The sequence below is a fragment of the Ambystoma mexicanum genome, chromosome 7p (genome assembly GCF_040938575.1).
Source record: "Ambystoma mexicanum isolate Mex_15411 chromosome 7p, UKY_AmexF1_1, whole genome shotgun sequence".
In the NCBI taxonomy this organism is placed as follows: Eukaryota; Metazoa; Chordata; class Amphibia; order Caudata; family Ambystomatidae; genus Ambystoma; species Ambystoma mexicanum.
The window spans coordinates 816,917,749-816,937,014 of NC_090939.1; the positions used below are offsets into that span (position 1 = coordinate 816,917,749).

General features: G+C 50.3%; 1 protein-coding gene across 14 annotated transcripts in view; it reads right to left on the reverse strand.

Moving 5' to 3' along the window:
- ADGRG2 (adhesion G protein-coupled receptor G2) overlaps window positions 1–19,266 on the reverse strand; it is an 835,692-nt gene that overhangs the window by 519,458 nt on the left and 296,968 nt on the right. For 9 of the 14 annotated variants that reach the window (XM_069636971.1, XM_069636966.1, XM_069636963.1 and 6 more), the window contains one exon: window positions 568–603. The exons of the other annotated variants lie outside the window; for them this stretch is intronic. In XM_069636971.1, coding sequence (XP_069493072.1) covers window positions 568–603 — 36 coding nt within the window. The remainder of the gene's footprint in view (window positions 1–567; window positions 604–19,266) is intronic. 14 annotated transcript variants of the gene reach the window in all.

Below are 19,266 nucleotides of genomic sequence, written 5' to 3' on the forward strand. Positions count from 1 at the left end.
CCTGCTACAATGGACCAGAAGATAAACTGAAAAAAGTTCTTGGGCATCTCCAGGACAAATCATCAATTTCAAACAAACAAACCTAATGTGCAAGACAAAATGGCAGGTGGGGTGCCTCACCAGGCAATACCACCAGGCCTTCGATTGGAGAACATCAGTATGAAGGTGCTGAAACCAACAATCAAGGTGTTCTAACAGGTAATACAGAAAATGCAACTAGAACACAACTTGCTACTCAATTCACCTAGTTAGAATCGGGCACTTCCTTTCAAAAGCCATTAGTCAGATTCACATTCCTGCAAAGGTCTGCAACCTTCGGCTCGACAGATGTTTCACGCCGGAACTATTCCGTGGTGAGGCACCCTGGGAGACATGGCACCAAACATCTGCAGAGCTGTGTCTTGCATACCTCTCCCTTAGGTGGTGCATGGCTATCTCCTCAAGTACAATTAATATTCTTTATAGAAGTTAAGGCTTTTTGTGCACACTTTTTTTTTAAAAAAAGAGCAATGCAAGCACTAATACATTAAGGCATCATTAGTCATTTCCAGCAAAACAAAATCTCACCTGTGCTCATCTTCTCCCCTGCTGCCGTATTGACCACTGAAAATGAAAAATGAGGAAGATATTGACGTTGACGTTACATGGGAGAAAAAGAAACAAAAGTAGTTCTTGACAGGAACACTGCCGAGAGTCGTGATAAAAGTAACAATGGATCAGCTAAAAAAATAAAATACACCTTTTTAAAAGGATTTTTAAAAATGTTTTGTGCTTTTTTCTGGGGGGCAGTTATATTAGTTTCAATCCATATGCTGTGTGTGTTTCTCCAATAAAGTACCAAAAATCCCTTCCCATCATGGACAATTACAGCAATACATACAACAGCAGATGCCGACATTATTATGGAACTCTGCCCCACATGCCACCGTGTGTTACTAGAAGCAGTGGCAAGGCATGCAGCTGTGTCCCACCCGCACAATGACAGCTGCAAAAGGAAGCACACAGGATTCTGGACTTTGCCACCGAAACTAAGTGATCTGGAAGAGATTTCGGCATGACGTCATTCTAGTTGTATCAATGGGTACTTTTTCAGTTTTGCTTCATGCAGAATAACCTTGGAATTTTCAAGTCAATAAAATCATAATCATTGAGAAGTAATAATTAAATATTCTTGAGACAAGCTGGCTTCTTACCACTGGAGACACCTCCAATGGGTCTAAGCAAACAAAAAAATATAGTATTTGTGTTCTAATTTCATGTGGGAATTCTCCATAGGTGGGTAAACGTTGCTTACATGGCCAAAGCGAGGTGATCATCAGTGCGCACAGAAAAGAAAGGGTTACAAGAGAAATAGCTTTATTGTTAGAACTAAAATGTATTTCTACTTGTCTAAAAATACTTCGGTAGACAGTAAGAATAACGTTTTTCCTTCTATAAATATTCTTTTAGTCCGACTTGAAACTCTTGTGTTGATAGAAGAGAAATGTCTACTCGCTGTACGGTGAGACAAATTCACTTGTTATTGGTGTGTGACCACCATAATGTTTCAAGAACTCAAACATATTTTTATGTGATTTCCAGCTTATTTATCTTCGTCTTCCCAGGAAAGGGAGTATTGCTAAAACGTTTCAAGTCACAACTGCACTAAATCACTTATGTAAGCCACCCGAGGACGATGCGGTGGGTCGAAACATGTGGTGGCCGATATCATTGTAATTGCTGCATGCAAAACAACAAAGACAAATACTTTGGAAATCACATAAGAATACGAGTTCTTGAAAAATGAAGGTGGTCACAGCAACGGCAAGGGAATGTGTCGACCGTATAGCAAGTAGAAATTGCTTTTCTATAAATACTATGTGATCCTTGGCCAGGGCGAACCTGTTGAGACAAAACACAGATTGCGAGTGGTTTATCTAAATCAATGTATTCCACTTAAACATTTTAGCGGGAGACACACTTTTGGATTGAATAATGAGGTCAAACGTTTTACCTTGTACATAATAAAAGTGTAATCCTCTTTGCAAATGTATCTGTTCTGCTGGAGGGCATGGAGAGTCCAGCACAACCTTCAACAGAGCAACCCTATTGTACAAAGACCCTCATACCTTTATCTCAAACACGGAAGCAACAAGCTGCAACGATAGTCTTCATTCATGCTGCAACTATAGTCTTCTTAAATGCTGCAACTATAGTCTTCACATATTAATCGTGGAAGATACTCTCTGGTGAGGGACTGGCCACATACGGAGGAATAACTTGCACTGTAAAATGTGCTAATTGTGCACCTGTCTCTTTAAGATGCACTTAAAAAAAAGCCTTCATGTTAAAAGTTTAAACTTTTAATGATTTACATTTCTAGAAAGGCCCAGATACACAATGTGAATTATCCGAGTAAGAAGTTATTAAAAGAATTCTGCCTACTCTACTTACTGACAACTAACCGGCTTCTAAGCACCTCCAATTTTGGAACCTGTGTTCACAGACTGAGCATGATTTAGTCATTTGCCCTGGATTGAACCATAAGGTAAAGTGGGGACGCCAGGATAAGAAAGCAGTGTCACGATTTAGTGAGCAGTTTACCCCCGAGAACACACCCGCTCCCTTATCGTTATACGGTCAATAAATTGCCAGGGAGACATCCTTTTCCATATACTCTCTTTTAGCCTGACCTTTCACAAGCAATCATGTGAACTAGAAGATCTCAATGGATCATGTTCACCAGCTAGAGAAGATACACCCCCGGTGCTGTGCCTCCTCATTTCTCTTAGGTGGGTGAGTGTTAATCCCCATTATCACTAACACACATGGCCGATCTCCTACAGAGTCTCGCTGGTCTCCACTCTCCTTCTCAACACACACCTCAGTCATTTGCTCAGTGCACCACATCTTTCCCAACTACATTGAGTATACAGAAATCATCCTAAAGATGAACATAACACCAAGGGAATCATTCTTCGGCCTTGGCAGATGATTCTAAGCAATAGATCTGCGTATGTTAACCCACCGACTGAAACTTAATGTACACAAAATAGTAACAATACTCTGCAGGAACTTCCCCACCAAGACCCCATTTTATTATTGGCTACATTGTGAATGTCTATATACCCTTCTTATTAAGGGATAAATAAACCGGAACTACACAAGAGTTCTGGTTTCACACTCATATCTTAAACTCAGAAATCAAAACCTACTTTTTTCATGTACTCTCCATGAGATGAATCCTTCTCGATTTGGCTCCCAACAGTTGGCCTCGTCGATCATGTTTTCACTACCTGGAAGGGTAACACCAAGCTCTACCGGCCTACTTTGTTCTCCTGTCACAACAAATAAAAAGATACAGCAACCAGTCTGCTGCTCCATCCCCACAACAGTGCTCAATTGGGCCTCATTACGAGTGTGCCGGTACGGTAATAACTTGGTGGTAGTATCCGCATATTGATACGTTACCGCACTGGCCCATTCCAAGTTTGGTGGTGGTGTGGCCGCAATTACCTGCCGCTCCGAGGTGTTGGTAAATCCAGCACCCAACCAAGTACCAGCAATTTCCCCCATGGAATCCTATTGGACTCCATGGACTGGGGAATTCCAACACTTACCACCACTTGTAATCTGCCGGTAATTCCGGCAGACCAAGTGGCAGTAACGGTATTACAGTTTGCTGGTATCCCGCGTATTTACCAGCTGGATACCAGCAAAGATATGAGACCTGCCCGTCATTTGCTGCATTGGTACCCATTAACTCAAACGCTCTGTGCATCACACACACAGCATTCCATGGAATAGGCCCTTAATTCCTCATTGACCGCTTGCTAATACATCATAATAAGGCGTTGGTCAACACTCTTGCTGAAAGACTCCATTTTCAACAATCTCTAGTATCTGCCACCTCCCTCTGGAACTCCTCTGATATCTGCTCCATCACAGATCATCTGGCCTCCAAGGAAGCCCCTTCCTGAACTTTAGACAGCCTCTGTTTATATAGTGTGGTGGACATCCCCCAACCCACTCTCCTAACCTTACGCTTCCAAGCGGTGCTTACTCCTTGTCCTCGCCCAAGTAGAAGGTACAGGACACTTTTCTGACAACTCCTAGTGCCTATAGGCCATGCAAAAAGAATTACTTGTGTGCTACAAAAAACAACATTCATGACAGCACCATAATTAGTTATACCTTTGGATGTCAAAGCATTGTTTGTCAATGAGGCATTATACAGTAGTTTTATTTAAGCAATGTTGCCATTAAAATAAATTAGAAATCTGAAATGTATCAAGTGGCACTCGTGATTAACAATAGCTGTTATATATCAATATGTCTTTCTCATGAACTAACCTGTTTTTTTACATCAGGGAATGTATGTGAGGTAAGCTGACACCGGTAAGTATAATAACAGCCTTTATTCTCTGGATCCCCGGAGCAGGCAGCCGCACCGGAGAACAGTCACAAACCAACTGGCCCGTGTGGAATGTTGATCCCTGAACACGGAACAACATTCCACACGTGCCACCATAAGAACCAATTATAACATATCCTCTTCCCTTATACAACAATACAGTGTAAAAGAACATCTTGATGAACAAAACAAATAGCAAGTGTAAAAGCAATAAAGACTAACATGCAACGAAAATAAAATCAAACAGATTTTACAATAACACAGGTGAACTTGAACATATTAATGAGGTTGACCCATTGTTGCGGATCATACTTGATGATGGAAGAATGATAGTGCACTAACATACATAGGCCCTCATTACGACCCTGGCGGAAATCGAAAAACGATGGCGGAAATGCAATACCGCCATCGAATAGCGCTCGGTGCGATTATGACCCGTCACCGTAAAGTGCGATGCCATTAGCGACACCGTAGTGAACGCCAACGCTAACTGCACCAAGTACGCGCACGCGCGCCATGCCAAACCGTAATTACCACCATGGCGTAACGGTACGCGAATTCTGACCCTAGCGGACATATACCTAACGCCATCAAGCATGGCGGAAAGTACCATTCCGCCATGGTGAGAAGTACGGCATCGCGAACCAACCGTAAAAGGCCCTACTGAGTGCCTGTACACCACTCCCTGGCCACATTGCACAACTCCTCGTAGGTGCAATGAAGTCACACAATGCAACCAGTGAAATGTACAAGTCACCCATGCATGCCAACGAACAAATGAATCTAGGGGCTCCAAGTGCCTTGTGAGTGGCCATCCATATTTGCCATGGCACCATTGCCGTACTGATGCAGCACAGGCATGTGAAGGTTCAAGTACAGCAACATGAACTGAAATATGAGACAAAACAACAGGCCCCCCATCGCTTGACACCAGTGTAAGGCAACATTCAAAGCAGTATCCTGAGTGAGACTGCACCAGCCCTGTACTCCTGCCAGTAAACAAACCAACCATCAGCATAAGCATGTACCACACAAGTTGGCAGAGTGACTGAGCAGCCAGGCTCATCTCAAGAGGGGCCAATGGGAGCTGCAGGGCACAGATGGCACGAATACAGAAGCTATTCCAATGGACATGACCTCCGTCTCCCTCCAAGAAACGCACGCAAACACAGGCACCTGTGACCAGCCATATTCTGATAATCACATCATTCCACCAATCCACCTGGCTGACCGGCATCTGTTACACAAAAGCTAATCCCCCGCCCCTGAGCATGACATCATTAAAACAGTCATAATGGCAGCCCCTATCCCTGACCTTACTGGGCTTCGTAGGCAAACGCGCCCAGTACAGTACCACGCAACTATACTCAGAAGCCGGAACCCAATGCAGATCTTCTCACAATACATCTCTCCACAAATAGGAATATGCTACATTACTTGCAAAGAAGAACGCTACACAGTCAATATCAGAATCAAAATTTAATGCACAACAAAATCACCAAGCCCATACAGCTATTAGGTCATGAACTCCAAAATATATTTCATTATTGTGGGCTGCATCCGCAATAAATGACCAGCTTCTTCTTGTGTGACGCCCTGTTCCTTCATGGTACACAGGGGCTACATTCACGTTCAAAAAGGCAACATGGAAGCGCCTAGAACCGCAGGGCCGTCCCATTAGGTAGGCACTAGTCCAGCTGAAAGGTCGATATGTTGCTCCTAGCCACTAGTACTGCGTAAGGGCATGTGGCCCATTGGCGATCGTCCCATAAGATCGTAATGGTGCTCCACTGATTAACACGAAGCAGCAGGTGTCGGGAGTAAAAGCCATCTGCAGGAGTGGCATACAGATGGCAGCGGCAAAAGGGGAGGAGATACCTGTCACCCAAATGAAATGAAAAAGAATAGTATGGGCATCAGAACTCCATTTGAATTACTCACTTCAATGATCACACTAAATCCACAGCCATATGAATGCTAGCCCACTCAAAAGGATTATTCCCACCCAAAAATCACTTGCGAATCATAACTATAAAAATCGAGGTGAAAACACTATTACAAACGAGTGTTTGTGTGCATGCGTCTGTCAAAACAGAATCCATTAGATGGGATTAGTAACGTGCATAGACACAAGTGTTTGAAGGCGCGTCGAGACAGGGAGGGTTCAACAAGGGCAGATAGACGATGGTCCCACTATGGCAGCTCTGTATCACATAGCGCAGGGGAGGTGGATAGATTCCAAAAAGCCCTGTACATGGCAAACTCTCCATTAAATCATCTGTCCATGCATCCATACATCATTCCCTCATCCCGGAATGAAAACGCCCGATTATTTACTCACATAACATTTGAAATTTCCATTGAGTCTGTGCGTAATGCAGTCTGCAAAATCCACTGTGCTCCAGGCCGGAATTCCAGTGTTGTGAAGTAACATGTATTTGGGAACGTCCTGCCTTATCGTCCACTACGCTATTGCGCATCCCATACTATTCATATCAATCATTGCATTCTCGCCATGGCCCCTGTCCCAAGGACATTAAACAATAGAACTTTATATCTGCAGTCAGACCTGTGGGCGTCTCCTCGCCGCTAGCTGAAAACCGAAAGCGCTGTCCTTCGAATTCCTCATTTGCAACATCACGTCGAAAAGGCATCTGTGACCGCTCGAAATCACAAATTCATCCATGTAGTGTGGCAATGTGTGAAAATGGCAACTGCCTTCACTCACAAATGGGACGCCCCGCCCGTCGGTGAACCTCGGTACATTGCTGCATGAGGGTCCACCGTTAATCGAGTACTACATTCCGCTGACCCTTCACAAGTTTGTTCGCGACTGCAAAGATAGTATGTGAAACAATGGGACCATAGCAGAATGAACATATGAACCAATATTTCACTGCCATCGGGATTAAATACATGATTGTAATAGCAAGATGCCATGCGTCGAATTGCAGCGTTGTGTGCGGGACGTGCTCGCCCAAAGGGGATTGCAGCTTGCACAGGTGGAATGAATCACCACAGGTGGAGGCTATACAGCCTGAAAACACATAAATTGCACACCCAACCCCCTCCCACAACCACACCCACTCCAAAATGCTACCAGCAGGACTAGCGATGTTGGCCCTGGGGGACCTGATAGCACTGCAAGTACTCAAACTTCAAGAAGAAGACGAACACCAACTACTACAACAACCGGCCGCACAGAGGAGACGCAGGAGGAGGAGGAGGGCAAGGCAGGGCCAGCAAGGCCCACCAGCACAGCCACTATCACCACGCAGGCAGCCCGCAATCCCACGCCTCCGAGCTCATCCGTTCAACCTCACTGCTGAGCAGATCCACACCCTCTACCGTTTGGACCGGGACACCATAACCGCCATTGTGGACATGACACAGGCTGACCTTGTCAGCATGATAGATAGCCCAATCGCCATCCCACCCCTACTGAAGGTGGTGTCTGTACTCCACCTCCTGGCCACAGGCACCTACCAGCACACAGTCGGACAGTTGCATGGCATTTCACAGCCACTGTTCTCACGGACACTATTGCAAGTGCTCGATGCCCTCCTGAAGCACGCAGACGACTACATCTCTCTACCACGCTCGGAGCAGGAAATTACGAACACAAAAGTGGGATTCCATGCACTTGGCGGCATACCGGGTTGCATTGGTGCCATCGACTGCACCCATGTGGAATTGGTCGTCCCACATGCCATGGAGGCCCAGTACCGCAACCGAAAACAATTTCATTCTCTTAATGTACAAATGGTGTGTGACTCCAACAGGATCATTACACATTGTTGTGCCCGATTTCCTGGATCAACCCATGATTCTATGGTCTTGAGGAACTCTACAATACCACGCTACATGGAGCGACACGCAGGGAACAGATCCTGGCTACTCGGTGAGTCTCATTTCATGCATGATAATGTGGGGTATGTGATGCGGCAATGACCTGGCAGGAAGGGGGGGGGGGTGCGTACGTAGCAATGTCATTCCACAAACATCCTTTATTGTCCACATACAGGTGATGCCGGGTATCCACTGAAGAGATGGCTCCTTACACCACTCCGGAACCCACAGAACCAGCATGAGGAGGACTACAACCATGCCCACTCACGTACCCGTGTAGTCATAGAACAGGCATTCGGCCTACTGAAGACTCGTTTCCGCTGCCTCAGCAGGTCTGGCGGGGCACTCCTGTACCGCCATGAGAAGGTTGCAAAGATGGTCATGGCATGTGTCATGCTACACAACATGTGCGTACGTAGAAATGTGCCCATGCCCCCTGACGCAGAACTGCAAGCACCTGAAGATGGTCATGATGAGGGTGGGGATGTGGCAGCACCTCAAGGAGTCCGCGAGGCACAGGAGGGCCGTGACATTCGTCAGATTCTCATTGATTCATGCTTCTAGCACTCACGCCTGGTGGCTGATACATGGACACGGGACTTGTGGCACTGTGTGTGTCTGGAACATGCACAATATGGACTGTACGCCTATAAAGGCCTCGTGCACAAAGATCAATGTCCACACATCTCATTGGATGATTGTGCAATGATTATAGCATATGTGAAATTATGTTACACACCCCATCGACCCGCCACCCAAGTGAGCCCAACACACCCCCTCCACCCTCCTACCTCCCCCCCGAACACCAGTGTCCAAAGATGCTCATTGTCAGTGGGCAGACGCTATTGCAAGCCCCCTCTCCGGGTATCAGGGGCACCCCTGCCTGTGGAGCGCAGGTTCCTCCCAGATCTACGTTGGGGGCTGCCCTGGACGGAACTTGCAACGGATGATGTCTCTGCCTGCTCACGTCCATGCATGTCCCTAAGGGTTTGTGAGAGCTCAGTGAGCACACGGCGCACAGCGGCAAGTTCAGCACATACGTCTTTGGACGTCGCATGCAGTTCCCCCCTCAGGCTCTCGGTGCTTCTCTCCATTTGTACTCTCAGGCTCTCGGTGCTTCTCTCCATTTGTGCCCTTAGTGTCTCTGTACTTCTCTCCATTTCTGCCCTAAGTGTCTCAGTTGATGTTTCTATGGCTGCCTTAGTACCCCCACATTCATCAGCATGGTCCTTGAGGAGCGTGGCCAGTTGCTGCTGTTGCACGATCACCTGGTCGAGGGACTGTTGCCTCTGCTGTGCCATGGCCATTTGCGGTGGTGTCACAGAGGGGCTGATCACCTCATGTTGCCTTGCCACAGGGCTTGTGGGGGATGGCCAGTCGTCGTCTTGTGGGTGCCCCTGCGTGGTATCCTCATGGTGTACGGGATGAAACAAACAGGGGGATTGAGACAGGTCATGGATGGATCCTACATCGACATCCCCGTTTTCTGTGTCGGAGCATGCTGCCATTAATGCAGTGTCACCTATGGTGCTGCTGCCACCAGAAGCAGTGCCTTCTGTGGCATCCATTGGGGGGACCTGTGGTGGTGCTGTTGTGGGCATGCTGGCTGCTGGGGTGCCTGTTGAAGTTCCCTCCTGTGTGCTGCCACTTGATTTGTGCTGCTGCCGTGTCTTGATCCATGCAGCTGAGGTGGAGGGTCTTTGGCTGTTGGTCTTGGCCCTCTTTGCAGGTGTGCTGGTAGGGGTGTCCTGGAGCTCGTCGTTTGAATCGGACCCTGTGGTGGAGTAAAGGAGGGCGAGCGTTATTAATGGGTCTGTGGAAATTGGAATGGCAATGTATCACATGCATTGGGGTGGTACCTGAGGGTGATTTGGGTCAGGGCCTTGGAGGTGGTTTCATTTTTGTGTGGAATGAGGATGCAGTTGTTTTGCAGCCTGCAGTTAGGGTGTGCCTGCTGCACGTGTAGAGGGTGTTTTTAGGATTTTTAATTATTTATGTATTTAATGTGACTTTTAAAGTGCGCTATCAGGCAAATGTATGTGGACGTTCTCCTGGCCATGTGTTTCTGTTGCACTATGTGGACACATGGTACTTCACATGATTGGACATTGTGGATTTAGCATTGTTTTATTTGGGCCACCTACCTGATTCTTCTGATGTCTGCACTCCTTTCTCCATCCCTCCGACTCCCTCTATACTCTCCATTCCAATGGTGGAGGCACAGATTTCTTCCCAGGGGGTCAACTTGATGGGTGATTCCGATCCTCCCCCGGTAGCTGTGGCAATGTTACGGTTGGCGGATAGTATGCTCCGTACGAGTATCCGCAAGTCGTCCCATCGCTTTCTGCATTGCTGTGGGTTGCGGGGTGCGGTCCCCACCGCACTTACCCGCTGTGCCACCAGGGCCCATATGGCCTTCTTGTTCGCAAGTGCCGTCCTGGTCATTTGCGTCGAGAAGACGACGGCAGCATTCTCCTGGAGGGTCTCTGTGAGCACGGTGAGTTCCTCACGGGAGAAGTGGACCTGCCGCTTGCGGTCGCACGCTTTTTTCGCTACTTTTCCCATTTTTATTGCTTTCACTAGGGTGGATGACGGGTTGGGATGTGTCTCAGGGTAGTATTTTTTATGGTTGTGTGGGAATTCTGATTTTATAGGTGTACGGCGTGCTGTTTCCCGTTCCGGGACCATGTTTTTACTTCCGTTTCCGTATATTTACGGTCACCGTACTTTCCGATTGCCGCTCATTACGGTGACCGCTATGATGGGTGGCGGAATTGCACCTAGGGTGCCGTACGACGGCGGTGAGGGGCGTTTTGGGGACATTTCCGCCATCGCGGACTTTGCACTTCCGCCATGGCGTAGTGCTCGTGCCCGATGGGTCGGAATTAGCCGCACTTTACTCCGTCGTGCAATGGCGGAAACGCTATTTACGCTATGGCGGTCAGGTCAGTCACTTTCCGCCAGGGTCGTAATGAGGGCCATAGTCTCTGAGTTTGACCGGAGGTCTACAACCTCTAACCGGAACCCCCCCTCCCCCCCATCAACACACCCTTCTTCTGGCATCCTCCTGCCCGCCCGCGAAAACTGCCAATCCATGGCAGGTTCCACAGCCACTTCACTCAAACCTTCACCACCCTCTGTACCCACATAACCATCCACTGCTTCAGGAGTAAAATCCAACACATCACCCGCTCCATAATAACATCTTCGCGGACATCAGACTTTCTCCCACCAAGGACCACCACCCGTCTCTTGCTCCAGATTGAGCCATCCTCCAAGCGTACATAACCGTTGCCACTTTTGACAACTCTCTTGGCAGGTAAAAATGCACTACCCCCTTTCTGAACAAATCTGGGATTTCTTATGCAAACTATATCACCCACCTCAACTTGTAACTCCTTTCTATTCCTTTGAGAGAGCTTTACAGCGTCCTGACGTGCCAGGATTTTTTGATGGACTTTCTCCAGATCCAACTCACATGGACCACCATCTCCCAAGGCCAAAGATCTAAGGGTGGTAACCTGGTTTCCTTCCCCTCATTAACTCAAAGGGTAACCTCCCCATGCTCACAGACGGAGCCCTGCGGTATGCAGCTAAATACTCCGAGACTACCTCTTGGCAATCAAGTCCATTAGCCAAAGCCAACTGTATGGCACCCTTAATAGTACCGTTGGCCCTTTCCACCAGGCCATTGGCATAGGAATTATACAAAGCCGTGCAATGATGTTCTATACCGCACGGTCCCAAAAATTCCTTCATGGCCCTGGAGGTAAATTGTACCCCATTATCCGTGACTAGACTGGCTGGTATCCCTTCCCTATCAAAAACCTTCTTTAAGAACGCAATGACACAATTAGTGGTGACTCTACCAAATGCCGCCACCTCAATCCACCTGGATGTGTAATCCACAAGGACCAACAAAAACTTACACTCCGGCTGCAAACATTCGTAGGGACCCATTATATCCAGAGCTACTTTGGACCAAACCTCCTTAGGAATTTGAACAGGATGAACAGGTTGGGGATACATCACCTTGCTCTTATTGCTCATGCCACAGGCTTGACAATCTCTCACCACTACCTCCACATCACGGTCCATGGAAGGCCACCAGTACTCCTCCCGCAGCCTCCTCTTGGTCAACAAACGTCCTAAATGTCCCTCATGAGCCAATTCCACAATCCTACCTCTCAAACTGATAGGCGGCACCAGCTTGACTCCTCTGGACACACCCCACGGACCCACCGCCAACTCACCCAGCACATGGGTATATACCCTGCCTTCTGATTTATGCATGACTGCCTCCCAACCCTTCCGGAGGCCCTCTCTAATCCAGTTCAATTCCACATCAATGTCACTCTCTGCGTCCCAAACTGACTTATCCACAGCAGGAACCACACAGGCAATCTGACATTCCTGCAGTTCCTCCTCCTCCTTCACATCTCCACTCTGACACCTCACTTGCTCTGATGTAGGCACACGCGATAAACAGTCGGCTACTACATTTTGTTTCCCGGGCACATACTGCATGGTGAAGTTATACTCCTGTAGCTCCTTCGACTATCTGGCTATCCTGGGGGATACCGCCACAACACCCCTAGTGGAGAACACCTGCACCAAAGACTTATGGTCTGTCCTCACTACATATGGAATGCCCCAAAGAAACATCCTAAAATGTTTTGACGCTCAGGGGGGGGCGCTGTTGAGCAGCCAGCAAGATGGCCGCTTAGCTTACGAGCTCCGTGGCCCGTGTGCTACATATCCGCTTCGATCAGCGGTGCTTCGTACTTGCGGGAGACGAGACCACAGGCATTCTACTGCCCACCGCCTCTGCTGCATCCTGCCCGGTTTTTGGGCGAAAACGGACCTCGGAGGTCACCCTGCGGCCGTTGGAGGCCTGCGGGCCGCTCTGCTTCATCTGGGGCCCATCCCCCCCATCGGCCGCGGGGGCTGCTCGCCTGTGGCTTGGGCGCGCCGGCCTGGGGCTTTGGCATCGCCCCCCTTCTCCGCCCTCCCTCCCCGGACTATACCGCCGGCGACTCCTGTGCGGCACTTTCAGCTCTCAGCCGCGGCCCGCTCCCCCCTCGAGGAGCGTCGGATCTTGGATCCTCAGATCTCCCGGAGCGGCTCCTCTCGCCATCTGCTACTGTCTGGGGTGAGGACGCGCTGGACGTGGTGGGGGCTGCCAGAGCGGCCCCCGCGCTATCTCCTCCTGTGGACTCCATCCTACTGCCTCACCGACCGTTCTTCCTGGTCCCCCGTTGCGGCTCGGGCCGGGGCTGCACGGGGCCCTCCCCGGGTCGGCGGCGCTTCCATCTGCGTCCCGCTCCCCCAGTGAGACCACAGGCATTCTACTGCCCACCGCCTCTGCTGCAGCCTGCCCGGTTTTCGGGCGAAAACGGACCTCGGAGGTCACCCTGCTGCCGTTGGAGGCCTGCGGGCCGCGCTGCTTCATCTGGGGCCCACCCCCCCCCATCGGCCGCCGGGGCTGCTCGCCTGTGGCTTGGGCGTGCCGGCCTGCGCTTTGGCATCGCCCCCCTTCTCCGCCCTCCCTCCCCGGACTACACCTCCGGCGACTCCTGTGCGGCGCTTTCAACTCTCAGCCGCGGCCCGCTCCCCCCTCGAGGAGTGTCGGATCTTGGATCCTTAGATCTCCCGGAGCGGCTCCTCTCGCCATCTGCTCTTGCCTGGGGGTGAGGACGCGCTGGGACGTGGTGGGGGCGTCATCTGCGTCCCGCTCCCCCAGTGGAGTGGGCCGTGCCCCGCGCCGGCCTGTCGCGGATCTATCGCTGCACACCCCCTGCCCTTGGGTGGGTGCGACGCTGCAGCCCTGTGCGGGCACAGACAACTACGGGACACTGCGGGGGCCACTGGGGCGCCCCCCGCACGGATACCATCAGAGCGCGGCTCTCCTGCGGCGGCTTGGAGGGGTGGCTGTGCCGAGGCCTCCCCGTCACTGGCTCCGGCTGGGGTCCTGGATATTACCGTTGCAGATCGACAGCCTGCTTTGGACTGGATGTGCACCCACTCAGCGGTTTGTTGTACCCCGAGGTGAGGAGTGGGTATTAACTGGCTACAGTGCACTGTGCCCATCTGCTCTGCTTTGTCCCTGGCCTTCGCCTGTTCCTTTCATGGAATTGTAATCGCCCCCCAGGCTAGCCACGCTCTCCTGCGACTGCTCTCCTTTTGCTGGTGCCACCCTGCACTACCTTCATCTCCTTAATCTACATGCCTACTACCCACGCACCACGCTGCTCCTCAATACTTGCCCCCCTCTGCCTGACCCCCCTGCTCAGGGTCGGGAGCCACTGAGTGCTGTCCCCCCGGCCAATACTCCCACCCTGACTCTTGGCTCGACCACTGGAAGGGGGCTCATACCCCCTGAGCATATCGGTCTGGGGTGGACCTTTGCTTCTTCCTCCCAGGCAGATACCGACCCAGCTCTGACTACGGGCCCTGATCCTCTCTAAACCCCATGGCCCCCATTGCTGCCTTTCAACGAAGCGCTCGCTGTTCTTATCAAGGCGCCCCCTAAGATGTCCGGCAAAGCACGTGGGGCAAACAAGGCGGGAGCAATGGACAAGTTTGCCAAGGCCCTAGCCAAGCAGGACCAGGCCGGGGCCGCCCTTCTGCAGGACGAATCGGAGGCATCTGCATGTCCTCCTCAGCCCGACCTCACATCAATCATGGAGTCTATGGCCAAGAACTTTGCGTCATTTCACGAAAAATTAGATGATATAAATGCCAATGTAGCCTCCCTGCGCACCAAACTGGACCAGCATGGCACTAGGCTGGTTGAGGCCGAGACCAGGATTGGGGCCACCGAGGATGAGGTGCATGTGCTCCAGGATACGGTCTCTGACTTGGTGCGAGATATGAAGCAGATCAAGGCAAAGTGCGATGATTTGGAGTCCAGATCCCGCAGGAATAATATTCGCATCGTAGGGGTTCCCAAGACAGCCCTTAAGGGCAGAATGGAGCCTGCAGTCGAGACCCTTCTGAGAGATCTTCTGGGGGATCCACAACTCTCCCCGTTCTTTACCATTGAGCGCGCCCATCGCTCATTGGCCCCTCGCCCCAAGCCGGGCGACTTCCCTAGACCGATTATAGCCAAGGTTCTCAGCTTTAGAGATCGAGACCACATCCTACGGCTGGCCCGTGAAAGAGGAGAACTGAGACTTGAGTCCCAGGTTATCCGCATCTTCTCTGACTTCTCTGTTAATGTTCAATTGGAGCGCAGACAATTCAATGGTGTGAAAAAAATGCTCAGAGAGAGGGGGGTGGAATATGCCATGTTATTCCCTGCTAGGCTGAAGCTCACCCACCGTAACAAACTGTACTTTTTCACTGTCCCTGAAGAGGCAGTGACATTTATTGAGGCACATATTCCTGTTCCGGGCCCCGGGGGGGGGATCCAGTTGAGGAGGGCTGAGTCGGCCTGTCATGCACCTGTTATTTGTGGCATTGCGGTACTACTACCGCACCTTTTATTTGCAGTTTCCTTGGAATCTCATTTAGCCTTTTCCTTGTGTAATCTCCTACAGTCGTAACTCATGGTGAAACTTCTTGAAATGCATCAGGGGACATTGCTGTATGGTTTACTGAATATGGTACCTGTAATTGGATCCTCTTCCCGCACCCCCTGCTCACTGTATCCTACTGTGTAGTCTCCTCTAAGAACTCAACTTAGGCACTGCTGTACGCTATTTGGTGCACTCCACCGTTCAATTGTCTTAACCGGGCTCACGGCAGCAGCTACCCCCGCTGCAGTTGCAATGCCTTGTTTGGCTTCTTTAGTTCAGTGGCTGTTCCCCTGTTTGGTTTGGGGACTGGTCCAGCCCCGTTGGGCTGGGCGCAAAGGCCATGTGACTCTGGGTGGGTCCTTGGGCACTGCCTTGTTGGGGTTGGCAGTGAGGGAGGGGGGGAAGGTGGTGTTGTGGGATGTTATAAAAACAAAAATGGCAAGCTAGCGGCAGCCTTTGGTACCACACATTTGATTGCTGCACAAGTGACCTACGCTCACTTGACAAGGTATGACACGCATTACTCGGATCCCCCCTAAATAGTTACTGAATGGCTATTAGGCTAATGTCCTGGAATATCAGAGGGCTCAGCAACTACACGAAGGCACGTAAGGTCATGGCTTATGTCCAGAGGCACGGGGTCAAAATACTTCTATTACAAGAAACCCACGCCCTCGCTCCATTATCGTCCTCTCTCGCCCCGTCATGGGGCCCCAAAAGATTTTACACATTGTTTTCATCACAATCCAGAGGTGTCCTCACCTTGATTCACAGGTCCTTGGAGTTCTCCCTCCGCACCAGCCACATAGATGTCCAGGGTAGATATGTGTCCTACACTGTTTCCTTGCCAATGTGGAGTGCCTTCTGGTCAACACATACGCCCCATGCATTGATACACCCGATTTTTCCGACCACATCCTCGACATTCTCCTTGCCTATGTTGGGGTTCCCATCATTTGGGGTGGGGACATGAATCTCATCCTTGACGCCGACCTTGACAGATCCGGTGCGGCACCCAGAACATTGTCCAGGGCCGCTCGCCGCCTCCATGCACACATGCTCTCTGCTGGTCTCATGGATGCCTGGAGGGTACTTCATCCAATGTCGAAGGAGTTCACATTCTACTCCTCTGTCCACGATAGCCACTCCAGGATTGATCTCTTCCTTCTCTCTGCTGGGCTCATGGGCAAAACTCTCACCACTCAGATTCTCCCTCGCACATTCTCTGATCATTCCCCAATCACCTTGGACATCGCCTTGCACCCGGCCCTCCCTCAGCACTCTAACTGGAGGTTTAAGGCTGACGCACTACATGATATAGTCTTTAAGGCTGACATTGTTGCAGATATTACCTTGTTTTTTGATTGCAACAAACGCCATGATACAACTGACGGGGTGAGATGGGAGGCCTTTAAGGTTTTTATTAGGGGCATGTGTATCTCCAGGGAGGCCGGGGTCCTGAAAGATATCAGAAACTCTCTGCGCCGTTCGGAGTCCAGACTTGGGGAGCTGGAGCGCGAGTATGCGGCCACCCCCTCCCTACCCACACTGGCGCAGATTAGAGCTGAACTAGACAACTTCGAGTCCCTCGCCCAAAGCGAGATAAGATACCTTGCTCGCCCTATTGCTGCCCGTAAGTATGGTGAGGGGGAGAGACCAGGACGCACCCTTGCCCGACTTGTTCGGACTGAGGGAGGTAGAGCCCGAATTGACAGTATTTTTGGCAACGACGTAGTGCGACATTGGGCCGACCGGCCCATTCTTGAGACTTTCGCAGATTTTTATGCAACCCTTTATGCCCAGAAACCAGAGTACAGCCCGCAGGAACTGGATGACCTCCTTGACTGCATTCCAATGTCCCTTGTGTCCCCGCCACCAAAGAACAACTAGATGCTCCTTTTACCCTCAATGAGATCACCACTGTCATTTCAGCCCTCCCTAAGGGGAAAGCCCCTGGTCCGGACGGCCTGACCGCCGAGTTCTATCAGGAACATGTTGCTCTACTGGCTCCGCGCCTCCAGGAGGTTTGGGAGGAGTCGATGCGCCTTACCACCCTCCCTCGATCCCTGCGTGAGGCTGTCATTACCGTGCTTCCTAAACCGGGTAAGCCTCTGGATGAATGCGGCTCATATAGACCTCTATCCCTTATCAATACCGATACTAAGATCTACGCCAAAATCATTGCAAACAGATTCCTCCCTATCATGAAATTCCTGATTCACCCGGACCAGAGTGGATTTGTTCCTGCTCGGTCCACCGCCTTAAATATTCGGCAGCTATTTAATGTCATGTCTAGAATTGACCCTCAAGCCAACGCAGTGGCTGTGACATTAGACGCCCAAAAAGCGTTCGACATGGTATCGTGGCAATACCTGTGGGCGGTGCTGGAGAAGATGGGGATTGGCCCTTACATGATGTCCTGTATTAAACTTCTATACACTGACCCGGTGGCCAGAGTACTGGTTAACTCTCACCTCTCGGCTCCTTTCTCCCTCTACAGAGGGACACGACAGGGGTGCCCTTTCTCTCCCCTTCTATTTGCGATGGCCATCGAGCCCATGGCTGATAGTGTACGATACAACCACGTGCGCAAAGGGATTCGCTTGCGGGATACTCCTGAAATATATCACTTTATGCTGACAATGTGCTTTTGTATATCAGGGACCCCTCAGTTCACCTCGACCCAATCATGCGTGAAATAATTAAAATTGGTACATTCTCGGGTTTCACCATAAATTACTCTAAATCAGAAATCTTTCCCCTTACTCCCGATACCTCCAAACCGGCGTGCGAATTCCCTCTCAACTGGGCTCCCCAGGGCATCAAATACTTAGGGGTCCAGGTGTCCCTCTCAAAATCCTCCCTATTGACTGATAATTATGGGGCTGCCGCAAAATACGCTCATGCCAGGTTTGAAAAATGGCGTAACCTTCCCCTCTCGCTCTCAGGGAGAAGGTCGCTAATAAAGATGATTATCGTTCCTAAACCACTATACGTGTTTGCTAATGTTCCACTCTGGCCCAGGAAACAATACTTTGCTGATCTGCACTCTGAGTGCGCTCGCTTTCTTTGGCATTCTGGTGCTGTGCGCAGAAAGTGGCAACATATGACCCTACCTTACGAGAGGGGTGGCTTCAATGCACCTGACATTGCTCAGTATTGGATAGCCGCCCAGGCCCAACATGCTACATACTGGTACCATCACCAAGAACCCCCCCCCCGCATGTTAAACTTGAAACCCTTGCGACTGAGGGGGTGAATGTCATGTCCTTGATCCTGTTTCACACATATCGCATGCAGGCCCCTGCTGACCTAGTGGCCTCCACCATTAGAGCGTGGCGGCAGATACTGACGCCTAGTTCCCGCCCCCTCCCATACTACAAGTGGCTTCCCCTCTGGTCTTTCCCCGGTCTCTCCCCCACTCAGGATCAGCTGCTCATACGCCACTGGTCAGACTTGGGATACCGTTCATTCTCCGACCTCTTCCCTGACGGAAAATTCATC